Source organism: Eleutherodactylus coqui, chromosome 1 (genome assembly GCF_035609145.1).
Source record: "Eleutherodactylus coqui strain aEleCoq1 chromosome 1, aEleCoq1.hap1, whole genome shotgun sequence".
Lineage (NCBI taxonomy): Eukaryota > Metazoa > Chordata > Amphibia > Anura > Eleutherodactylidae > Eleutherodactylus > Eleutherodactylus coqui.
The window spans coordinates 181848187-181874180 of record NC_089837.1 but is presented as its reverse complement, the minus strand read 5'-3'; the positions used below and the strand labels follow the sequence as shown (position 1 = coordinate 181874180).

At 40.6% G+C, this 25994-nt stretch overlaps 1 protein-coding gene across 7 annotated transcripts in view; it reads right to left on the bottom strand.

Annotated features, from left to right (window-relative positions):
• COL19A1 (collagen type XIX alpha 1 chain) overlaps window positions 1–25994 on the bottom strand; it is an 859492-nt gene that overhangs the window by 128027 nt on the left and 705471 nt on the right. For all 7 annotated transcript variants that reach the window (XM_066604267.1, XM_066604321.1, XM_066604301.1 and 4 more), the window contains 2 exons: window positions 8946–8990; window positions 7722–7766 (listed from right to left, as the gene is read on the bottom strand). In XM_066604267.1, coding sequence (XP_066460364.1) covers window positions 7722–7766; window positions 8946–8990 — 90 coding nt within the window. The remainder of the gene's footprint in view (window positions 1–7721; window positions 7767–8945; window positions 8991–25994) is intronic.

Genomic DNA, 25994 nt, shown 5'->3' with positions numbered 1-25994 from the left:
ATGTCTAATCAGCAAGATTAGCAATATTATATGAATTTACCTACTGCTGGAGGTTGCATATTAGGCATGTGGGAACCACATGCAACCTGTGGTCCAACAGCTGGACATAGCTGATCTTATGTATCGTCACCTTTAGACCATATTCAGACAGCCATATGCAAGTTGTGCCTGAGATACTTGGGCACAACTTGCATTGGACAGCACACAGTCATCCATGTCCATATGTTGTTTGATATTCGTGGATACTACAGATCGTATATGCTAGTTGCATCCATCCACCAAAAGGAGAAGAAGGCATGCAGCAATTTCTTTCACATAGACCATCGGTATTTACGTGAATATTTACGTGATTAGCCTCATAGGATATTTGCGGGGCCATGTGCTGTCCGTGCAATATACAGAAAGCACAGGGCCCAACTATATGGCCACCTGAATGGGCCTTCACAATGCTTTGTACTTTGGTTAAAGGTCTATTTAAGGTTCTTTGCATATTGACATGGTGTTTCTAATTATATTAAAATTACAACTCAGCCAAATCTCTTATACAAGGGTTACCACTGGCACCGTGTGGACTCCACTGACTTACAATGAGGTCCAGCTGGTTGACTGACATGCCAGTCATTTTGACAGGAATTTTCCTGCTGCATGCACTATTTTTCCTATAAAATATGACAGAATGTGTGATGGTGTCTCCAAATGCAGCTGTGAACAAAACCTAATGGGTTTCTAAACTGTCATATCTTGTCATTATCAGACGGGAAACAATTAAGCTCTCATCTCACCAAAGCTGCCTCCAGTTTACACTACAGATTACTGTGTCTTGTGAAATATAGGCTAGTTACACTGATCAGCCATAAAATTAATAATATAGCGTAGAATTGTACTACCAAAGCAAGTCTGGAGGCATGGATTTATGAAGACCTTTAATGGTTCCCTGTGCTATCTGGCACCAAGTCGTTAGCAGCAGATCTTTTAAATTCTATAATTTGCAGGTGAGGCCTTAGAGTATTGGATTTGTTTTTCAAGTACATTCCACCGATGCTTTATTGGATAGCGATCTTGAGGATTTGGAGGCCAACATCTAAAACAGTTTTTCATTATCCTTGCACCATTCCTGAGCAATTTTGCAGGGTGCAATCCTGCTTAAAGAGGCCACTGCCATTAGGGAAGAGGACTGCCATGAAGGGGTGTACTTGGCATGCAATAATGTTTAGGTAGGTGGTGTGTCAAAGTATTATCCACATGAATGGCAGAAGCCAATATTTCCCAACAGAACATTTCCAGAGAATCACACTGCCTACTTGCCTTTTTGCTATAGTGCATCTCTTCCCCAGGTAAGCAACACAGATGCACCCAGCCATCTGTATGATGTAAATAAAAATGTAATTAATCAGAACAGGGCAGCTTCTTCCATTGCTTCATGTTCTAGTTCTGATGCTCACATGCATATGGGAGGCACTTTCAGCCATTGGAAGTGGTCAGCATGGACACACTATGCAGCAAGCTACGATTCACTGCGTGTTTTGACATCTTTCTATCATAGCTAATGTTGAGCGAAACAAACCAGAAGAACCCCGTTGCAGGTCAAACTTTGCTAAAGTTCAGTTCGGTATAAAACCCAAAATGAGCTTTTAACATAGTTCTAATCAAAACAAGGTTCTACGGATTTGGTTTGCTCAACACTAGTCCTGAACACTGGTCTATAAACGTGTCTAAGAGTCATAAAAGCATGGTATAACACTCACAGAGTTTTATGCAGACCTTTCATGACTTTTAGACATTGTTAGACATCAGTTTTAGGCATCTTGGTGAACTTCTATTTCGATTTAAACTAATTCAGACAGAACTTGACTTTTTGCAGAAGTTCAGCAAACCGGTTGTACTGCACTTTTCAAAATTTTGTTCATCAATAATCATTGCTGTTGTTAGCTGTTTAGTCATGCACAACCTTTCAGCAACCGTAAAGGCAAGCTTCCTCCACATTTTTTGATATTACACTGCTCCTTTCAGTTGTTCAGCCAGTATCAAGTTTAGCAATACAAAGCCATCATGTCCTTTGGCGGCCGGGTCTTCTTTTGCCACTGATCTGATTATGCATTATAGATTTTTCTAGCAACTCTGCGTGCATTACATGGCCAAAATATGTGAGCCCAAGCCTGGTCATTTTGCTCTCCAGTGATATATTGGGTCTTATATGATTCAGGACTTCTCTGTTTGTTACACTTGTTGTCTAGTTTCTGTTTCTGCAGAGTTGCGTCATCCGCATAATGGAGATTGTTGATGTTTCTGCCACCTATTTTCACCTCAGTTTCTAATTTGTCCAGGTCCATTTTCCATCATAGCCAGCATTAACTTTTTTAGCAAGTTGTACTATAGCAGCTGTTCTGTGAGATCAGACAGACGAGCAAGTTTTCGTTTAAGCTCTGACTTGTCATTTAACCATCACAATTTGCCTTGTCTCAAAGTCATTCGCATCCTTACACTTTCTTATTTTTTCTGCTTCCAGCACATCAGCTTCAAAAAAGTGACTGTTCACTGTTGCCCTTTATATGCCACTCTTTGACAGCTGCTATTGTAATGAGATCAATGTTATTCACTTCAAATGTCATCCATTTTAAGGTTACGACTGATCAGTGTATCTTCAAATGGTATAAAGTACGCTAAAAAATACTATTCATTGGGGAAAGGGGTGCATGGCCTAATGGGAGAAAAAGCAGACGCATGCTTGCTCAGCATCTGAAAATTTAGGCTAAAATCCTGCTCCTCCTGATTGTACAAACCACAATAAGGCATAGTCTTCCTTCCTCAGTCTGGATACTTACTGCTGACGTTGAGGAGTCTGGCGGTTGTGGCCTATTCAGTCTCCAGAAGCTAAGACATTACTTTTTTCTCAGCTGCCTTGACTGGGCCTATATCTAGTCTGTGGCCCTGGTGTGGTGCCTGCAATGTTCCAAGGAGTGCTGGAGGGGATGGAAAGCACTTAGAGCTTTGCTGGATGAAAGGTGGATCTATAAGATTAGACCTGGCACACATGTTTTGCTATCCTCCTGCTGTGTGAAAAGGTGGCATGGTGGGGTCTTTGGCGCAAACACTGTACTACCTGTTGTGCCAGACTGATTATGAATGCTGAACACTTATCACAATATGAACATGATCCCCTAGTGTTGACTTTGTACTGGGGGATTGCCTACCTCGTCCTTACTGGAAATTGCGCTTGTTCTGGCTGACCTTACTAATCCCTACCCTTTATTTTATAGAGGAATAGAGCACGCTTTTCTCTGACCAAGGCCTGGATACCCCTTTACTATATATAGCTGGGATGCATTTAAGGCCTAAGCAGCAGAGGAGCTGTCACAAGCTATTCATGATCTGAAGAAAGGCATCTCCTCCACAGTATAACAATAGGGGAAAGATACTTTTAAGGCTGAACTAAGTTAGATTAGATTCCCTTCTCTTGAGTGTAAACAGAACTGGTTTGTGAGGAAAGAGCAATATTATGCTCTCCTTGGAAAAAAGGAAGAGAGCAAATAATTCTTCACTAAAAATGTTTTTATAAGCAGAGAGACAAGCGTGTTTTTCGTTGGCTTGAGTCGCCCTTGGTAGATAGAGAACGTCCATCTGTAACTAAAATACTTGAAACAGCTGGCAATTTAATAACCAACCCCAAATACATATACAAGAATTTGGTGTATTTTATTAAACATTACACTCTCTTTCAACTAGTGCCTCTATCCAAGCTGCAAGAGAATATTTGACTCAGACTCCTTTCCTTCATTAAGGGCTCAGTCACACAGGCGTTTGTACGAGTATCTGTCAGTTGCGTTTGCGTTCCACATCTATATAGAAGCAATGCTTTTCAATGACAGCGGTCACATGTGCGAATTTCACATGCGCACAAATGGATGCAGCAAAAATTATAGGACACAACAATTCGCAGGATTTGAAAATGCCTGCGATTTTTATTTTTTGACCACGCCGCACTGTACTCCCGTCATGGAGCACGATGAAAAAGTTCTGGCCGCTCAAAGATTCATGCGCATTTTGATGCACACTGCGCATATACTCAGGTCAGAAGGGCATTTTACCAACACGGATAAACGCTGCTAGGTGCAAATTTTTCACCGTGACGTCTGCTTCGGTCACGTGATTTTTTAAACGCATCAGTTAAACGCACAAAAATTAGTGCGACAAAACGCCCGTGTGACTGAGCCCTAAAGGAAATGTAACACCTATATTGTTTTTTTAATAATTAAAACCAAATAGTGGAACATTCCATTTGTCTAATCTGCTGCTGTATTCGGATTGTAGATTTTTTATAAATTCTATTGTTCGCTCATGGCTATTGGGGCAGCCATCTTGCCTTTGCTACAGTTAACAGCATTTAAAGATGCTTTAAATTAGGCATGCTCTGTGACCTGTGCAGAGGTCTAGGAGTCGGGAAGGGGAGTAAATAAGCTGTCATCATCACATATAGTGAATGCCGAATCCTGATTCACTTAATGACTGTTGAAAAAAACGGATGTGCCAGTCTATTATTAAGCTTAGTGGTCAGTGTGAAAACTGCAAGATATTAAGACTTTTTAAGACATAGACTATGTTTATCTATGATTTATAAAATAGATAATTTGCTGCTGATATATATATATATATATATATATATATAGTAGATAGCAGGGCATACCTGGTTAGTCCGGTATTACCAGAAGGAATAGAAGAGGCTATATAGGCTATATCTACATTTAACAACATTTGCCAGCTAAATTATAGAGTATATTCTCCATGCTAAGCACCAATTCTTTAGTGATTATATAATGAAGCATATTCAGTTGAAAGCATTCCTAAATCCATGACAGAAGTTCTCACTGCTGTATTACAAAAACCTGGCAAAGATCTACGATAATTTGCAAGTTGATATTAACATTTGGGCAAAAGTGCTAGCCTGTAGGGTAAATAAGGTAATCTTGAATATAGTACGCGTGAATCAATCTTGTTTTATACTGGGGAGAAATACAGCTCTTAACCTAATGCGTCTGTTCATTGATTTACAATCTAAGCATGACAGTAGCTGCTCCAGGATCCTTGTGTCCCTGGATACTGCAAAAGCTTTCACCCTACTCACTTCTTGACATACTGTCTCTCCACCCTTACATCTATCTGGAGTCACAATTACTTAATGTTAGCCTTCTTCTCTTATACTGACTTGTCAATGCCTAATTACATGAATTTAGTTTTGTATGTATATTGTGCCTATTGGCCTGTGTCATATGGGCGTATACGTATTAACCCACGCATTCAAGCTTCGTGCTATCTTTGGCCATTCCTTTGGAACGTATTGCCTATTGTTTTTAATGGGCCTGCAAAAGCATTGCACAGCATGCAAGGTGCACGTGAGTGCATTGCAAGGCAAGGTTTCTCATTGAAAATAATGGGAAACACTTGCCGATCCTCCAGCGCGGCCGTCAGCTGCATCGGAGGATCACTACTGCCATGAAGTAATGCATCTGCAGAGAAACCACAGGTTGGAGAGCAAGAAATCGAGCAGAGTGCGAAATTAGCCTTATATGTATGCCACATTCCTCTGTTTGGAATTTCTAAAAGTACTATTATTATGCTGCATACTTATGCTTATTGAGTCAGTTGGGTATGGTCAGCAAAAATCTCAGGCTGTAAATATTTCAATAAAGGTTTTTTGGTTATTAAAAAAAACTATTGATCACTCTGTAGGTGTATTCTTAAAATTGGTCTTGATATTTACATATATACTGTATAAAGACACCAATGAACACAATTATTGTTAATTAGGAATTACAAATGTAACATACTAGCATTTCCTTCCCCTGTAATTATCATAAATTAAATGGGTATAAGGAGTGATATATTAATGCTCATCTATATTGCAGACAAAGCTAAAGTCTGAACATTTGCTTCTCCTGTGTTTTACTAATTGGCAAATTTCTTATTATGGAACTATATTTCCCTTGTATAAAACAATGAAGATTGAATTCTGGATTTTTCATTAAAGTATTTCTGCACTCATTGTCTTATATCACATAATATGGAAATTATGGTTCTGCAATAGGAAACTTGCTGTTACAGACAGAGAGTGTGGGTCCACTGTGCCAACCAATTGATTTGGCTTTGGGCTAAACCTGAGGGCGTTATCCTGCTGGCTCCCCAGTATTTACTCTTTAACCCCTGTACAGGGATCTGGACTTCGCTGCGTGGGACCGAGCAAGCCACTACCTTTTGAAGTAGTCCTGGTGTGGTTGGCAGCTGACCAATGGGGAGTCAGAAGCACCAGTGCAAGGCACCATGCAACAGGCTGAATGGTAACCAGATAACAGAGCAGAGTCGGGACAGACAGAAAACAAATGGATAGGTACAGAAGCAGGAATGATGGCATATAAACAAAGCAGAGGCAGGTGCAGACACACTAGACAGGGACAAAAGATCTGCACTGGGTAACTGACAGAAGCCAACACACACCAACACTCAGGCAAGGAAGGAGAATCCCCAGCTCAGCTAAATAGGGAGGTAATTGCCTATTACCCTGCAGCTGGACGGAGAGCACTGGGGAGGGTTAACTCCTGCAGTGCTGTCGGAAAGTATACAGCAGTTTATTCATACAGAGGGAGCAGGGCCTGCATCTGCCAGGAATAGCAAGAAGGTGGCAGGCACAAGTAGCTGTCCTAACACTTGTCTGTTGGTCAAACACAGGCAAAGCAAATCTGTTCACAGATTTGACCAGAATGTATTATTTTCCATGCACTAGCAGATGAGGGGGCAGAAAGTGAGAGCTAAAGCAAATGATGGTTCCTAAAAAGCTAATGAAAAACTGAAAAATGACATCAACCAAGTTAAGGATGTATTCCCATGTGGCACATTTAGGCCTAGATTTTCTGCAGTTGAAAAATATTCACCAAAATCCACATAAAAAAATTGACACCATTTTGTGTGGATTTTGACATGGGAGCTTGGTGCAGAGCCTCAGCAGATTTCACTTCTTCAATTGAAATGAATTCACTCTTTTAACTGAAGGGATGAAATCTGCTTTGGATCACCACTAAACTCTGTATCAAAACCCACAACAAATGGTATCAATTTTAATATGGTTTTGTGGCATAGCTATTTTAAAGATCCACTGTGTAAGGAAACCAAGACTAGAAATTTCAACCCTTCCCAATCCACTGTCTGACATCTGAAGACATTATGATTTAAAGCTGTACAGCTCCGATGTTGGAAGATGCCCGTCGGGGTTCTCTTACTGTATATTGCCAGCCTCTCCGCTGTCGGAGCCTATCCAACGTGTCACCTCATGCAGTACTGGCTTTAGCCAGCATATAGCACCGTTGTATAACGGCAGAAAAAGAGTAAGCCCCCTACGAAAACCAGGATACAAATCAGATTGGAAAGGGTTAAGAGACAGCATTGTTGCCAGTTTGGGAGTTTTACTATCTCTATGTATCACTGGAAGGGATAAAAGAAAGCTTGGTTCCCCTCAATAATAGGCTGAGGAATTTACAATTAGAATGGTTTCTTGCTGCAATATCATTAATAGAACATGTCGTATCATGTGATTACTTGAAAGCATTGTTATTTCAGTCAATAAAAAGACAATCATCATTAAACAAAATTAATGTTTCATTGTGTTGATTAAATGAACTTGAGTTTCCTAAATTGTAGTTTGAAAAATGTAAGTAACTTTAAGGTTAAATACAAACCGGAGGGCCAGGTTGTCCAGATGTGACAGCAGCAGAGGCAGCACCCTAGAAAAGTTAAAGTGAAACTTATATTACATTTACATTATATTTAAAACAGTTCATCAATGATCACATAAGGTACATAGCTAGTGGATAAACAGAAGAATACTGTAGCTAGCACTCTAATGGAAAGGTTTGCAATATCACAGTGAGTTGTGCTTGTTTTAATGAACAATTTTAGTGGATAGAATACAGTTTTGTAAGATCCCATTATGGGGAGGAGCAAATATTTCTAAAATAGAAGGTCCAGAGTTTCTATATTCTTTATTACAGTTGTCACAAAATTAATTCTGCCTATTAACAATTTGGGGGAACTGATAGGCTTGGTTGATGCTCCGTTGGGGACCAGTTAATCTAAAAAATAAAGCAAGGGGTAGTCATAAGTTTTATACGAGGAAGAAAGGTTGCAGGAAACACCAGGAAACTAAAATTGAATGGACCATAAGCAGAAACACCAGGAACAATCCATTTTAAGAGTGGAACTGTTCTGGGAGAAAACGCTGACCTCTTTTGCTAAATGAGTATCTCAATGAATTTACTGCCCCAGGATACTGTTGTAGAGTTTGGAAACGATTCTGGGAATGGGAGATAAATCAGCCAGTAATTTATCTATTAGGATCACTAGTTGGACCTTTGAAAATCATAATTGAAGAATAGAGGTTTTTGTACTTGAAGCACTTGTAGAGCGTTAAGCATAAATTCTTACAAAGTGTCGGCTCTACGTGTGAAAAAATGCCTTATTCTTTAAAACAGCAGGCATCAGGCTTATCAGGTAAAGCCTGATGCCTGCTGTTTTAAAGAATAAAGCATTTTTCTCACACGTAGAGCCGACCCTTTGTAAGAATTTATGTCTAGTAGTACCGTTTGGACTGTCGGCGTGTCTGGAGCTCCATGGACTTATGCAACAGTGAATCTGGTTTCCCGTTGGAGGGGAGGTGAGCGTTTATTCTTTTGACTTTGTAGAACATTAAACCTTGGACTTGTAATCAATTCGATAAGGGTAAAATTACTTTAGGTAAAATATAAACCTACCTCTTCATGTAAGACATCTAGATGGCGCTTAGTTTTATATGAGTAGTAAATGGATAAAAAGTATGGATAGTAGATCTTTAAGACGCAAGACATTTTAAGAAGATTACTTGGTTTTCACCTGGCAACAACATAGCACTACTGATTATAAAATACCTTGAACATGTACAGGCTGCCCATCCCATTTCCTTCAGGAGTACCCTTAAAAAAAAGTGTCATCAATTAATCAGTTGTCAATGAGTGATTTTACATTTTTTATGCACAAAACAAGTAACATACAATAAGACAAAATGATTTGTTTTTTGGAAGGTGGTTACTAAATATAATAAATATCATATTTAATTTCATGGCAACCCTCCTAAAGCATGAGTGTTCCAGCAAAATAAATAGAGAGAAAGAGAGAGCTACCATTTCCTCCTCTTATATTTGGAAACAATAGTGTGAAAGAAAAAGGCGAAGTGGAACTACTCCAACGTGGATCCGGTGATAAAGTGGCAGAGTGGTTTTTATCCCAAATGGGTTATCTTATCTTGTATGCGATGAGAAGGTCAGGAAGAGATGTGCATCAAATTTCGGGTGAGGCCAGGCCACTGACTGAACAACCCTTTAGATTGTCCAGTGTGAAAGTGAGAAGAGATATCCAAAAAGACTGGAAGGATGGCGCAACCCTTTTTTTTATACTGTCTGAGATGCAGCCAATGGGGATTATGGGAAATGTAGTAGAAGCAGCAGACAGGAGGTCTGTGAATAAGATGTAAGCAAACAGCACACAGTGGATTCCTCAGAAAGAAGGGCAGTAAATTAAGAGGAAATTAAACAGTACAAAGGTTACAGGTGCTATTCAGAGATTTTGGAAACATAGCGTACAGGGCAGGTGGTACGGCGTGTGGGAAGTGCAGGAGGAACGGGGCAAGAAATTTTCATGATAGGAGTATTATGGCATGGGGAACTAGATAAGGGGAGTTGGTATGCTTCTTTGAAGAGGTGAGTCTTCAGGGTGCATCTGAAATGCCAGTGCATCAGGGATTGTCCGGATGTATTGGGGTAGAGCGTTCCATCGGGTCGATGCTGTGGTACTGTAGTAAGGATGACCTTACTACAGTATTGTGTGATGATTTATGGCTAATATGACTCTTTCAGATTGCCAAGCATGCGTTCGCCCATAGACTTGTATAGCAGAGCACAGGCCAATCTGAAAAGAGTCAGATTTCCATGCGCCATGTCATCTTCAGAGGGTGACAGCACTGAAACCAGGGAGTGGGTAAGTATCAAAAATACATCCCCCTGCTCCCTGTTACCTCCCCTAACCATAACCATGAAGCTGAGAAAGTTGACAGTTTCCCTTTAATCAGTATTTTATGAGTGCATTATTTGTACGTATACTGTACTGTATCTGCTCTCTTTATATATGCTACAGGATCTTTGCACCCTGACAGGTTGTTCTATTTGACAATATTTTGTGATCCCATTTCTATTTTTCATTTTTTTTGTAAGCTTTTGGGAAATAAGGGCATACATAGGATTATTTGATATTCTATTTCTCAGGTGTGAAAGCATGGAGAGCTTTAATCCCTAGGCTAGTTCTAAAGAACACTCTCACCATTCTAATATTCTTTCTACCACATAATTGACAGCTTATCTGCAATGCAGTTATGTTCTAATAATTATTAGTGGAATTGGAGAGACATATAAGCCATGATCTACAAAAAGAGTAATAAAGTTTGCAATAGAGAACTCTTATATTTGGAAAATCACAGGGGCTCCATCTCACTTACATGTTAAACAGAGGGGTAGTAGAGCCAAAGTGGCATGTCAGGGTAGAACAAAGCGCTGGAAAAATGTCCCCTGGATGTTAGATATGCTTTTCACTAAAGCCAATTGCTGCTCTTTCCTGATTGCAGTGGGCAAAACATCAGCAAAGAATGCTGCTGTTACTGCAGGAGATGTGTGAAGGGGAGAGGGTGCTGCCAGTGTTTGCAAATGCTGCTGCAAGTGAGGGTGTTGCAGAAAGTCTGCCCACAGCGTTTGCAGAACACTGTGGAATGACTGCACCATTTACAAACTACTAACAGTAGAGGGCGTATTACTGTGTTCTGTTACAGGACTCCCATCACTCCTGTTTGGGACTATTATTCCCAACATGTCCAGCCCAGTAGTCTGGCAGTGACACAGGCTGCAATATACTATATTCATCATCATTTCATACTTTAAAACTAGAATAACTCTTAATTTTTTTATTGTCTCTCATGATCTCACTTGGCAGTGAGGTTTTGGTGTTCATTTTAGATTTTTGATACTTTTGTTTCTAACAGATTTGGGAACCTACTTTTGCATCCCACTCAAATACCTACAAGATAAAGCACTGCGTAAAATACATTTCCTAAGGCCAGTCTTAATCAGTTGAATATTTTTAAATGAATTTAGTATACGTTTGCCACCATTTGTTTAATATGCATTTACATTGCATTACTTTACAACTTAACATTCCACTTTTAAACCAAACATATAAACTTCACTATGGCTTGATTGATTGCATTACTTGCAGACCTTTTTGCAGATTTTGCATTTCTGTCTCTTTTGACACCATTCTTTTATGCATGTCACGTAAGTCTCTGGATGGTTAATTCCTCTTTTAGGTACTGGAAAGCTGCCATGGCCAATCCTGAGCAACCGACAGATTTTGATTTACTCTTCTATAGATACATGAACAAATTGGCTTTGGATAAAAAATGCATCCAACTGTTCAGTGCTTTAAGCATAAAAATGAATATTCTGTAAACCTGATGCCAAAGATGGATTCCCTGCATCGCAGTCTCAAGAAGGATTTATAAAGTAAATTGTTTGTAAGAATATGTCATTATGCCTTGCTCCACATAACGTGGGTAAGCCTGGCAGCTGGCAGATTTCCACACTGAAGCCATTTTTCTATCTTTTATCTGTAGTCAACAAGCCACCTAGACATTATTAGTCTTTTGACTGCATTCCTTTTGTTCTAGTTTTAATACAAGAAACAAATAAGACATAAATAAACCAAAGACTCTTTTTTTCATCTACAATATGTCATCGTTAAATTTTACATATAACAGTTTGCATAAGATATGAATTTCTGAATATATTGGTGATGCACTGTATGCTCAATATTACTATATATATTATGTGAAAAGCATCGAATGCAGCCTACATTGTTACAAGATACAGATCTCAAAAATTATATGTTGTTTTAATTAGTTACTGAGAATTTAGCCAGATAAAACAATTTATAGCTGACACCAATGCCAATAATACTGATCATTTGGTATACTAAATATAGTTGATATGATGGATTGAATTTTTAACCCTTTAAAGACCAAGCGTGGTAAATTTGCACCGCTTGGTATTGGGCCTTCATCGTTCATAGTAAAAGTACGGTGCGGGATTAAAGCTTTAGCTCCTGCAATTAAGCAGGAGCACGTCGTGATCTTGGCTGTCAGACACAGGTGAGGACCCGGAGGAGAAGGGCAAAGTGTTTTTTAACCTCTTTTACCTTCTCCTTTCTAGGCTTTCAATGAGCGCTATGTACTAAACAGAGGAAGCGAAAGCGTTACTTCTGCTATTCGACACGGCATTCACGTGACCACCGGGTCCCCCATGTCACAGCATGGTGACTACTATCATAACAGGGGGATGTTTTTCCCTGTAACTGGGGCACCTATGGATGCCCTAGCTACAGTGAAAAAAGTGTGAAATTAAGAAAGAAAGACAATGTGAATGACCCTTAGAGGCTTATATGACATCATGGGGGACATGGATATTAAAAAAATAGTTCAAAAAAAAGTTTAAAAAATACAGAATAAAATAAAGATACGATACATAAAATAGAAAATGATTGGCCGACATGTACATCTCCATACTTTATTTTAGCATGAATATACTATTTTTAGAAATAAACATCTATATGTTAAAAAAAATCTTATTTTTTTAGCTTTTTAACCCCAATAAAACTAAACAACAGAAAAAAAATTCAATGAAAAAAGATATAAAAAAATAGCCATATATGTCACTCCAAATATGCAACAAAAATAACTTTGGTAGCTAAAGAAAGATGATAGGGCAATAAATGCACCACGTGGGTAAAATCCCTAAAAGGTGTCTGGCCCTTTAGGACCAAAACATCCTGGTCCTTAAGGGGTTAGAGGATGCCTCATGCTGACAGTTCTATTAAGTCAGCACACTAGTGATTGGAAGGTACAAAGAAAATTCTGCTGCATAAGGGCGCCCACCCACTGGCGATTTTTTTTCCCTGCGAAATTCGCAGCATTTTTTTCTCTGCAGGGGTCTATGGGACTTGTAATGTTAAAATCGCGATCGCGCAAAATCGCGATTTCGCGGTAAATTGCGATTTTGCGCGATCGCGATTTTAACATTACAAGTCCCATAGACCCCTGCAGAGAAAAAAATGCTGCGAATTTCGCAGGGAAAAAAATCGCCAGTGGGTGGGCGCCCTAAGTCCTCGGTCAAACAAGCGTTTTTTCTGTGCACGAATAGGCATGCAAAAAGATTGTGTCTAATAGAACCAATGCTTTCCTATGAAAGTGTTCACATGTACATTTTTTAGAGGCACAAAATACTCGCACCTGCCAAAGATAGGACATGCGAGTGCAACTTGCATCTAAAGGTCCGTGGTGCGTGTAAAGATAGGACCTGTCCTATCTTTGGAGCGTGCTTTCCATAGACTCCGATGGGAGCTGGAAAATATGCACCACGCACCCCTGATCATGTGAATAGGCTACTTCAAATAACTAGAATTCACCCGGTCACATGATTTTTTCCACACGCGAGCGGTGATCTTTTGGTGCGCCTATTTGTGCGTGGAAAAAACGCTCATCTGACCAAGGCCTAACAAAGTTTACACAATATTAGCACCGGTTCTACCATTTTCTACATAGTTTCATAGTATGCTAGGCTGAAAAAAGGCAAATGTCTATCCAATTCAGCCCGTTTTCTCCCCCTCCCCCCCTTGTTGATCCAGAGGAAGGCAAAAAATCCCCAGTGGGCCAATTTACCCTTATTCTGAAGGAAAAAATTCCTTCCTGACTTCATAGTGGCAGTCAGAGAAATCCCTGGATCAACATTTGAGATCAACAACTCTTCTGGTTATTTAATGTCTATATCCTGTAATATTATAGAGCTCAAAAAAGACACCTAGTCCCCTTTTAAACTCCTCTATTGAATTCACCACCCCGAGTTCCCACGCAGAGAGTTCCCCAGTCTCACTGCTCTTACAGTAAAGAACCCCTTTCTGTGTTGGTGATGAAACCTTCGTTCCTCTAGACGTAGAGGATGCCATCTTGTTACCGTCACAGTCCTGGGCATAAACAGATCATGGGAGAGATCCTTGTATTGTCCCCTAATGTATTGATACATAGTTATTTTGTCCCCCTCAAACCCCTTTTCTAATACTTTTATATTATGCAGTAAAAATATGCAAAAAGTACAACTAGAGTAGCTTAAATCAATGACTACATACTGTAGTTATAGTATCATTGCAATAAGTGTCAAGAAAACAACTAAAAATATAAGAAAATAAACAAAGATATTATATAGTGAAACCTTCCAAAAGACCACCGCTTTCAGAAGGCCACCTGCTTATCCATACCAGATTTCCTAGAACAGATTTTCAATTCCACTATTTATTACGCTTACTGCCTTAAGAAGGCTGCTCCTCTAGAAGATCACATTTAATGCCATTTTGACTGGTTTTCGCAAAGATGTTTCACTGTTTCTAAAAACTATTAAGTAATTTAAAAGGGCCATCTGTCTAACATAAGACTAAAGCAGCTGCTATAGAAAAAAAGACTCTCGGGTTAATTTCATTGCTATAAATTTCTATGCATTTTTACTTGTTCAGATGATAGATATTTTTTACATAGTGCATCAGCTTTCTATCTGTCTTTAACCCCTTACTGCCACAGGGCATAAGTTTACATCCTGGCTGCAGGGTAGTTAACCCAACAGGAAGTAAGCTTACGTCCTGTGGATGGCGCAGGTTCAGAAGTAAGCCCGTGCCATCCGGCAGCAGGAGCTGCATGTTACTGATAGCTGGCCTCCCACTGCAACAGCAGGAGTACATGAGGATAGCGACCCTCGCTGCTGACCCCCTACATGGCGCAATCTACGTAGATAGCGGCATGTAAAGGGTTTACAGAGGGAGGATGCTCCCTCTGTGATGTCATCAGACCCCCGTGATGCAATCGCGGAGGGCTGATCGGTTGCCATGGCAACACGACACCAAATACTGGTGTCCCAGCTTGCCATTGCCTATGATTGCTATTAAAAAGTGATAATGCATTGCAGCACATAGGTCATGCAATGCCTTATCATAGCGATCATAACTGCTATGATTTAGGTCCCCTTCAGGGACATAAAGAGTGTAAAAAAAAAGAAAAATAGTGTACAAAAATGTTAAAAACCTAAAAAAAACGACAAATGCTCATTTTCCACTATTTGCAGTAAAGAAAATTAAAAAGTTGAGAAAACCTCCACAATTGGTATCATCGATGTGCTATAAATTGAATTTACTATTTATCATACACAGCAAAAAACATTAAAAAAACTGAGGCGAAATGCTTATTTACCTCACAAAAAAAAAAATTAAAATACAATGCAATAAAAATGATCAAAAAAGCCATATGTACCCCAAAATGATATAAATAAATACTACAGCTTATCATGCAAAAATAACAAGTTTTCACAGAGCTCTGTCCATGGAAAAATAAAAAAGTTATGGGGCTTTGAATGCAGCGATGTAAAAATAATTATAAAAAGGATTTTTATTGTGCAAAAGTGGAAAAATCTAAAAAAATTATAATATTTTTGGTATAGTTGACCTAAAAAAATGTATTGCATCATTTATGCTGTATGATTACTTCCGTAAAAAAAACTGAAAAGAAATGGCAGAATTGATGTGTTTTCTCTCCCTGCCCTCAAAAAGAAATAAAAGTTTCACTATACATTATATGCATCCACAAATTAAAGCTACAGTTCTCCATGCAAACAGCAAGTCCTTCTATGGCCATGTTGACAGAAAAATAAAAAGGTTATGGCTTTTGAAAAGTGGAGATGAAAATCCCCCCCAAATTGTTGCATCTTTAAGGCCAAAATAGGCCATGTCCTTAAGGGGTTAAAGTGTTAACAAAATCTGTCAGCAGAAAAAATAACCAAAAAAGATAAATAAACTGTGAAATCCCCCAGCAGTCCAGCACTATTACTCTTGCAGACCCCTGTTAGTATCTGTATGATGACATCCCATACCTACAGCTAATCAAATGCCATACTAAGCTATTCTACGACTTGGGACCCAAAAAGGTCTGAAACATATAACCATTCGCTATGTGTTTTCTCTGGAACATGGAATAATGTTGATGTTTTTAAGCTGAAAGGAATGGTGAAAGAAGGTCATGCTCCTGAAAACTTTGATTTCTGTTACCAGTGAAGCTCAAAGGCATATCAAATATTTGGGTCAGTTGACTTTTTTTAAAGTGTTTTCTATCTAAAAGACTGACATGCGAATGCAAGGGGAACATAAGGTTATGGGTAGAATACATGGACCATTAGAAATTGACAAAATCATGCTGCGGACAAAAGATGTAAGTAGGAATTGAACAAAATATACCAAGCTCTTCTTATATGCAAGTATTTTTCCTAGTAGGATATTTAAGTAACGAGACAAATACAGTATCTCCTTCTATGTAATTGAATGGTTTCTTACAATAACATCACCTAAAATGTTCAATCCAGCATCCTTATGATTAGCATTTGTTGCATTTTTGCAAGTTTTAATTTTTTTATGTTTAGATTTTCTTTGTATGATGTGGCAAATACTCTATTGCTGCCTGGAAACTATCAGTATGCAGAGTGATAGTTTGTCATTAGGGGACAATTCAAGGATCTCTCCTATAATCTGTTTATACCTAGGACTGCAACGGTAACAAGAGGGCGTCCGCTACGTCTAGAAGAAAGCAGGTTTCATCACCAACACAGAAAAGGGTTCTTTACTGTAAGAGCAGTGAAACTGTGGAACTCTCTTCCTGAGGACGTGGTAATGGCAAAATCCGTAGAGGTATTTAAGAGGGGACTAGATGTCTTTCTAGAGCGGAAGGATATTACAAGATATAAATTTGAGGTGGCCAGCGGGTTGTTGATCCGGGTCTTACAGACAGGTAGGAACTATTCCAGGCTGAACTAGATGGATGTTGTCTTCATTCGGCCTAACATACTATGTTACTATGATTGCTACCTATAGATCTTACTATGAGTTCTAATCATGGCTTTATTGGCTACCCACATCATCCTGGCTAACGAGTCTGGTCAAATCAGTAAGGGACTTGGAAATTCATAGCTGCCTCATAAGCACATACACCTATTTTTATATTTCAGTTAACTTTTCTACAAAGCAGATTGATCAAGACTAGAGATGAACGAGTATACTCGCTAAAGGCAATTGCTCGAGCGAGCATTGCCTTTAGCGAGTATCTCCCCCGCTCGAGACAGAAGGTTCGGGTGCCGGCGCGGGGGAGCGGTGAGTAGCGGCTGTCAGCAGGAGGGAGCCGGGGGGAGAGAGGGAGAGAGAGATCTCCCCTCCGTTCCGCCCCGCTCTTCTCTGCAGCTCCGTGCCCGCTGCCGGCACCCGAAACTTCTGTCTCGAGCGAGGGAGATACTCGCTAAAGGCAATGCTCGCTCGAGCAATTGCCTTTAGCGAGTATACTCGCTCATCTATAATCAAGACTATTGAAAATATACTGCCATAGTCTCCTACTCTTACTACTACCTTGTTTTATTTCCATAATGATGTATTGCATTCTTGAAAAGATAATATTATTTAAAAAAGGAACTATAAAAGAAAATAGCACACTTAATCTCATCTAGTTTTAGAAATGTATTCATGTTTTACTGCTAAGTGTTATTTTTGCAGTTGCACTTTAAGACAACTATAATACAGCAGAAAGGAGTGCTACATTGTTTTCCCTTGGGCATAATGAAAAATATTGTAGACCCAAGATTTCATTTGCTTGGCAAAGTACCACCATTGTAGCGGGTATAATGTACAAGGTAATCTATACTGAAGTTCATGTTAAAGTTTGGAGACTGCTTTATTCTTTTGAACAAAACCTGATAAAAGCCTATGTACAGCTAAGATCCATTGAGATTTTTTCCCATCCCGGCTTCCTACATGCTCAGCATAAATTTACTGTTGAGCGTGAGATGTAGACAAGAGAGAGAAAAGCGGAAGGACTTAGCATGAAGTGGAGAATAATTAGGCATGAACAAAGTACATATTTAACCAAAGAATTAACAATATGCAAGTTATGGAACACCAGCTGTTACAGTAATTGTCATATCTGAAGATGGGCATTGCTATCATTATAGATTTTCGTTTTCATTTTTTTTTTTCCTGAAAGATGTGCAATGCTTTACATTGATAGACATCAGCAGCTGGCCACATAGAAACAATTAGTTCATCCATTATAAAAAATGGAGGAGAATTAGCCATAGATTCTGCTTTAAAATTAATTAATTGCAAATAAAGTGTACACTGTTTGTCAAAATCAATTAAGCACCTAGAAGGATTTGTCATTTAGCTACAAAACTCGGCATGTAGTCGTAAATGATATGCAAATACAGAAATGATTAGAGTTGGGGTGTGATTAGATGAACGGTCTTGCCACCTGATGCACTAAAAGTGGTTCCATCCTTAGGGCTCCGGCACACTTGCGTTTTTCTTGCGCTTTTTTTTCACACATTATCGCTGCGTTTTTTAACACAATTTTTAATAGGACTTTCTAAGGTTAAAAACACATCGCACAAAAATTGCAAAGCACCAACTCGCGATGCGTTTTTAACATTAGAAAGTCCCATTGACATTTGCGTGAAAAAAACGCAGCGATATTGCATGAAAAAAAACGCGCAAGAAAAACACAAGTGTGCAGGAGCCCTTGGGCTGTAAAAATGCTCTCAGGGGCTACTTGTGTGTATTGAACGTCTGTTTCAGCTTGTGTAGAGCTTGTGGAACACTATATATGCCTGTATGACACAATAGAAGAAATTTTGCCCAGTTAACCGAGTCTGAGAGGGGGCACATTATTGAAATGCCAGAAGCTGGATGGTTGTATCAAGAAATTGCCCACCACCTGGGCTGTTCTGGAGACTTTAAGTAGGTATTGAGACCAGTGGTTACGTGACGGCATGCACACAAAGTAACAGGGGCTCAGGATAGCCTTGACAAATCACACGTAAAGAGAATAGTCTGATCATCTCTGTTTCTTTGTCTGCCATCCAGAGAGAGGTGGCATCATTGTTACAGGTCTTTGTCAGAACCATTTGGAGGCACTTATCTGAAGGACATTTGATCTCATGGCACTAGGGATGAGCGAGTATACTTGCTAAAGCACTACTCACTCGAGTAATGTGCTTTAGACGCGTATCTCCCTGCTCGTCCCTGAAGATTCGGGAGCTGCCGCAGCTGACAGGTGAGTTGCGGCAGGGAGCAGGGGAGAGCGGGCGGGAGAGTGGGAGAGAGAGATCTCCCCTCCGTTCCTCCCTACTCTCCCCCACCGCTCCCCGCTCCGCGGCGGCCCCCGAATCTTCAGGGACGAGCAGGGAGATACTCGTCTAAAGCACATTACTCGAACGAGTAGTGCTTTAGCGAGTATACTCACTCATCTCTACATGGCACCCATTACATGTACTGCCTTTGATACCCATGCATCATCACCTTCATTTTCAGTGGTGTCAAGAACCACAAAACTGGACTGCTATGAAGTGGAACCAGGTTGTCTTCAGCAACAAATCCAGGTTTCGTTTGGGCACTGATCACAGGCATGTTCATGTCTGGAGACCTTGAGTTGAGCGCCTCAACCTTGTCTTTGCCTTCCCCTACTGCTGGTGTTATGGTCTGGGGGAGCATCACATACGACAGTCAGTCATTTCTAGTAGTAGTACGAGGGATAATGACAGCTCAGTGATATTTATCAGGATAATGCTCAACAGCGTAGAGCAAAGGTGTCACAGGAATGCCTCTACATCATTGCCACACTTCTGTGGCCCGCCCAGTTGCCAGATTTATCGCTAATAGAACATGTAAGCAACCTGATGGGATGCCAACTTCAACAGCCTATGACTTTGCACAATCTAGAGGCTCAGTTACAGCAAATGTGGACTGTTATGCTGCATGATACCATATGGAACCTGTATGCTCCCATGCCCACTGATATCACATCTTGAATCTAAGCTAGGGCACAGCACAACAAGGTACTAGAGCCTCCCTTCAACTGTTCAGTTTTCCACAATAAATTATCCCTTTGCTCTGAAATTGTAATCACTTATGAATATCAACATTACAATTACACATAGAACGTTTCCGACAACTCCTACTAGGTGCTTGATTATTTTTGACAATTAGTGCATTTTTGAGTCTTTTTATTAATTAGAGATGTTGTCATATTAAGCTTTTTCTCATTAAAACATAGTTGCATGGTATTAAATTGTCATGCCTAATGGAAACTGACAAATATTTTTACAGAGAGTACGTGAAACATTTATGACATCTGTTTTTGTCGGTCCGTCAAATAAATATTAAAGCAACCCTGTAGGCCTGAAGAAACAAAACATCAACAATGACCTCTCTGCTGCTTCTATGACTACCTGATTCACACTGTACATCGCATGCATTGGTAGTCTAAGACACTACATGCTGATCTGACTGGCCAGCACTGCTCATGTAGATAGTACTGGTTAATCATAGCAAGTGGAGTGTCTTAGATGAATGATGTATATTAATGCACAGTGCTCATCAGGCAGTCAGAGAAACTGGTGTGGCCGACTTTGTTTCTCCAGGCCTGGAAGGTCACTTTAAAGTATTATTCCACCCCAATGCAATTATTAGGTCTTCCCCAGGTTCCTGGCTATCCAGACAGTGTAAAAGAAAACACAATCCATCAGGCTAGGCCACCTTCTTCCATTCCTCAATGGATCAGTTCTGATGCGCATGTGCCCATTGTAGCACTTTGCATGATGAACAGGGTCAGCATGGCTACTCTGACAAATCTGCTTCTATGCAACCCCATATGAAGCAAGTTGCAATCAACAACGTGTTCTGACACCTTTTTATCATAGCCAGCTTTAACTTTATCAGCTATTTGTGCTATAGTAACTCTATTGTGGGACAGAACCAGGGAGGCTAGCTTTTGCTCCTCACTCACATCAATGAGATTTGGGTGCTCATGAACCTGTTTATAATTTGTCTTTCATTGATCTAAGTTTGGTAGGTACTAATCGCTACATACTGGGAACACCCCACAAAACGTACTATTTTGTAGACGCACTGGTCCAGTAATCTGATAATTACAACTTTGTCCTTGTCAAAGTCACTAAGCTCCTTACACCTACCCCTTTTCCTGCTTCTAAAACATTAACTTCAGCATTGACTGTTCCCATGCTGTTTCATATATCCCACCCCTTTGAGAGGTGCCATTATTATGAGATAATCAATGTTATTAACTTCACCTGTCAGTTTTTTACCCCCCTTAATGACCAAGCTTATTTGCGCCTTAATGACCAGACCAAATTTTGGAAATCTAACACGTGTCATTTTAACATAGAATAACTCCGTAAAAGTTTTGCATATCCAAGTGATTCTGCCATTGTTTTTTTGCCATATATTGTACTTCATTTATTAAAATTGGAAAATTTTGAAAAAATTGTTATTTTTTCACATTTTCAACTACAATATCTCAAATATGTGCAAACATACTGTACAAATGTTTGATGAGGTATATATATTTCCATCAGTTTACTTTATTCTGGACGCACATTTGAAAAACTTTATTTTTTTTTAACCATTTAGGAGACGTACCACGCACCGCAGCTGCCTGTGAAATCTCCAGTCTCTCGGCTATGTTTGGTAGCCAGGAGCAGGGAGATTTTAAATTACCCCAGCAATCCACAGCTTTTGCACATGCATTCACCATTTTGGTGACGGGTGCATGCACAGGAGCCGGAGTAAGGTTTGAGGATAAATCCAGGAGTCTTAGGTATGTAATTTCATCTCCGCTTATGGATATGATCCGTGAGGAGAGATGAAACAAACTTTTTTCCTTTTTTGTAACCTTTTTCACTTTTACATCATATAAGCGGGAACTGCATATTAGCCGGAAGTTTTTAAATTTCCGGGGAACAGATACCAGCGATTGTGTTACTGAGGGGGGCCTTTGGTGGCCCCACATGACAGCTCCAAGTTGTTGGCTACCTTCAGTAACCATCAGCATGGAGCTGTCACAACCACAGCCTGCAGGGCTTTAATCTAGAGAGGAAGCATTTACGGCCTTGGAAATTAAAGCCCAGCAAAGCAGGATGTAAAAAGACTATGGGGTGGTCACTAAGGGGTTAATATTATGGCTGATCGGATAGATAGATAGATAGATAGATGTGCTTGAAAGTTTGTGAGCCCTTCAGAATTTTTCATATTTCTGCTTATATTTGACTTGAAATTACATCAGATTTTCATACAAATCCTAAAAGTAGACAAAAAGAATCAAACCAGGCAAAAACATTGGACTTGGCAATTTATTTATTGAGGAACATGATCCAACTTTACATGTCTGTGAGTGGCAAAGTTATTGTTGTGGCAGTTCTGGGATTGCTGCCATGCTGACAGTCTGGTGCAGGTTTTGCAAGTGATTCTCCATCTTCTGGCTCTGGTGGGTGTGATATTTGGTGAGACATGCTTAACTGCACTTGAGGATAATTGTCACGGCTATTTTAGTCTGGCCGAGGCTGGACTGAATTACCTTTGAATCTTCAGTCTAGCTTTGACTGTGGTCTCAGTCAGAGCTTGGTTCTGGACCTATCATTTGCCTGCTGCATCGCAAAGCTAAGTTTGTGTTTCTTTTCTTTTGTGTTTCTTCTGCTATTCCCTTGTCCCACATAGGGTTAACTAAGGACCGAGGTACAAGGTCAGGTACGTCCTTGTCAGGGTGCATTGCCTGCGTATAGACAGGTCCCCGTTCCTGAGGTTATTTAGATAGAGAAAGAGTTCCCATGTTTTAGTTTATTATTGTTTTGACACAGTTTGTGTGTTTATGTGTGAGATCTGCAGGCTACGGTTCCAACACATCCTAGGTGGACATGACATATTCAACAGCCTGTACTTGGTGGGATCTGTGTTTACATCTGAGATGGATCCAATCAAGGTTTTGTCAGCTCAGCTAAAGGCACTGACGATCGAGGTCGCTGAGCTTAAACGGCATCTGACTTTCACAGCTCCAAGAAAGTAGCCTAAGATTGATCTATCTGACAGATTCTCTGGAAAGAGGCAGGAATTTTTTTTCCTTTAGAGAGTCTTCTAGGCTTTTTTAGGTTACGTCCTGTTTCCATGGGTGACCCAGAAGGCGGGGATCGTCATTTCCAGGCTGCAGGGGGCTCCTCAGGCATGGGCTTTTTCTTTGCCCTCCTCCTCTGAAGTCTTATTGTCATGGCCTGTTGGTCGCGACAAAGTCGTGGTATGGTGGCCTCAAAACAGGCCAAAGACCTGTTGTCTTGTTAAGCAGGTTAAAAGTTAGTGCACCATGTGCAGAGTTTTGTTGGTGCTGTCTGCCTTTGCTGTGTGGAAGCATGCTACATTAGCCATGCCTGGGAGTAGGCTAGAGGTGTGGTTTGCTATTCATTCTGCCAGTGTTCAGGTGCAGAAGGGCTATATATTCTCACCCCTCCTGGGAACCAGTGCTGCTTATTCCGTTCCACAGTGGAGAACTTAGTGTTTGGAGCTCTGCTGTGCTGGATGTTTCACAACCTGCAGATAAGTAGCTGCTGGTTCCTTTTCAATTTGTTTTGTTGCTTTTCATTTCTGTTTTGCTTTGCGTGTCAGTGCATCTCTCCTGGGATTTTTATAGGGACAATCAGGGCCCAGAAAGAAGACCGCTGGGCCGCCTTTATTGAGGCGATCTCCCTGCTTTAGGCAGGGACCTATCACCTTCCCTGATAGGTTAGGGACAGGCTTCCTTCCCTCTCCCTGAAGTGGTGCTACCATCCCACATAGTGTGGTGTGCAGCTATCTGCTATGCGGAGTGTTGTATTCTGGTGTCGCACGGGCCTACTTCTGGGTTGCGTACTTCGGTTGTGGTGCGCACTGTGCTTCAGTGCAATAGTCAATTTCTACAGTCATGGTTATCATCACCCTGCGTCCATGCTGAGGTTAGTGCTTGTGTGCTGCATGAACGTGACAGTTTTTTCTGTGCCCTACATTTAATCTATGACATTTACGATATGGTGTTACTGGCAGAGGGAAAGATCAGAGATTTGCATCAGGGAGACTCTCCTGTTGAGGATTTCTGCGCCAAATTCCACCGACAGAGACTCAGTGGAATAACCGTGCTTTGTGAAGCTAGTTTTACTGTGGTCTGGCTAATAAAATTAAAGACCTATTGGTTTCCTATCTGATGCCTCGCAGCCTTGATGATGCCATGTCCTTGGCCATCATAGTTGTCGAAGTGAGCTGTCAGCTAGTTCATCTTTCATGCCAATAGTGGGGAGGAACCCATGCAACTAAGTTCATTTGTTTGAAACATCAGGAGGGGGGAGAAGTTGCAGTCTAAAGGGCGGTGCTTTTCATGCAATCATACTGTTAGGTGCACTGTTCAGACACAATCTTCCGCTTCTGTGTCTGGCAAATATGGGCGTCAGCCCATTCTTTCTGTTCCCTCAGCTTATATTCACTCTCTTCCAGCACTCCTAGGGTCTCCTGTTTAGCTGATGCTCCTTTTCTAATCACCATCCTTTATAGCTGCCCTGGGCCTTTCAAACCTTTCTGCGGTATTGTTGAGAGTTTGTTCCCTTCACTTCATGTCCAACCGCTGCTTCAGCAGTTACCTTGCTGTCTGCTTATGTTCTGTGTTCTTTGTTCGTCTACTCTGTGGTCTGTTATTCCCATTGTCTGCTTCTCTGTTTCTCCGTGTCTGCTTGTTCCTCCCTTGTTTCTTTACTCCCTGGTGTTGTTCTATCCTTGTTTTATAGGTGTTGTGGCCCGCCAGGGTAAGTCTGCACCTAGAGGAAGACCGTGGGGTCGTCCTTATCGGGACGAGTGCTCCGCTTGGTTATCAGTTAAGGGTAAGATACCTTCCTTAGTTTCCATCTATATATGAGGCTGTTCATCTGGTATCTTACCTCCCACACTGGGGTTGGATGTCAGCCGTGCTGGATCGGATCTTCACCTACCTGGTAGGTTGACACAGTGGTTCCACATCCACAGTCTTTACACATACCAGTCATTTGGTTCAAAATTGTCTTCATCGTCAGCCTCAGCCAAAGGAATCTGAAGGTGGGAGGGAAGGTCCCTCAAGGGCCACTGATTGCTTGGCTGGTGTCCACCAGGCTGGTTCTACCCACCGAGATCCTTCTTGGGGGGTGATAGCAACCCAATCACAGGTTTTCTTGATTGTGGAGCTGGTATTAACCTAATCCATCATGAGACTGTCAATCACTTGGGGTTAGAGGTAAAACCTCTGTATCCACCCATTCCTGTGTCTGCCATTGATGACTCTCCATTATCACAGAAGTCCTTCGAGATTTTGTGTTCTGGATATATGTTTAAAGATCTGATTATTCCATACTGAGATCATCACTTTATATATCATGGAATCCCTTCCAACGCAGGTAGTCATAGGCCTACCGTGGTTGCGTTTGCATAACCCTGTGGTGGATTGGGAAAAGGGAGACATCTCTAAATGGAGTCCATAAGGTAATTACATTTGTATCTCTGTAAGAATGTCTTCAGTGCAAGTTAAGGAGTTACCGGAATATATTGCTGATTTTGCTGATGTTTTTGCTCCGGAGGGGGCAGATAAGTTAACACCTCATAGGGAGGGGGATTGCGCTATTGAACTTGTTCCAGACTGTAAACTTCCAAAAAGCCATGTGTTCAATCTAACTATGCCCGAGAGACAGTCTATGAAAGTTTATATCTTGGCCAGTTTGAAAAAGGGGCACATATGTCCCTCAAATTCCCCACTGGCCGCCGTGTTTTTCTTTGTCAAGAAAAAGGATGGGGGTTTGCGGCACTACATTGATTTCAGAGAGCTAAACAAAATCACCAAGCATAATCCGTACCCATTGCCTCTCATTCATGACCTGTTTTCACAGTTGAATGGCGGTTTTCAAAGTTGGATTTACATTGAG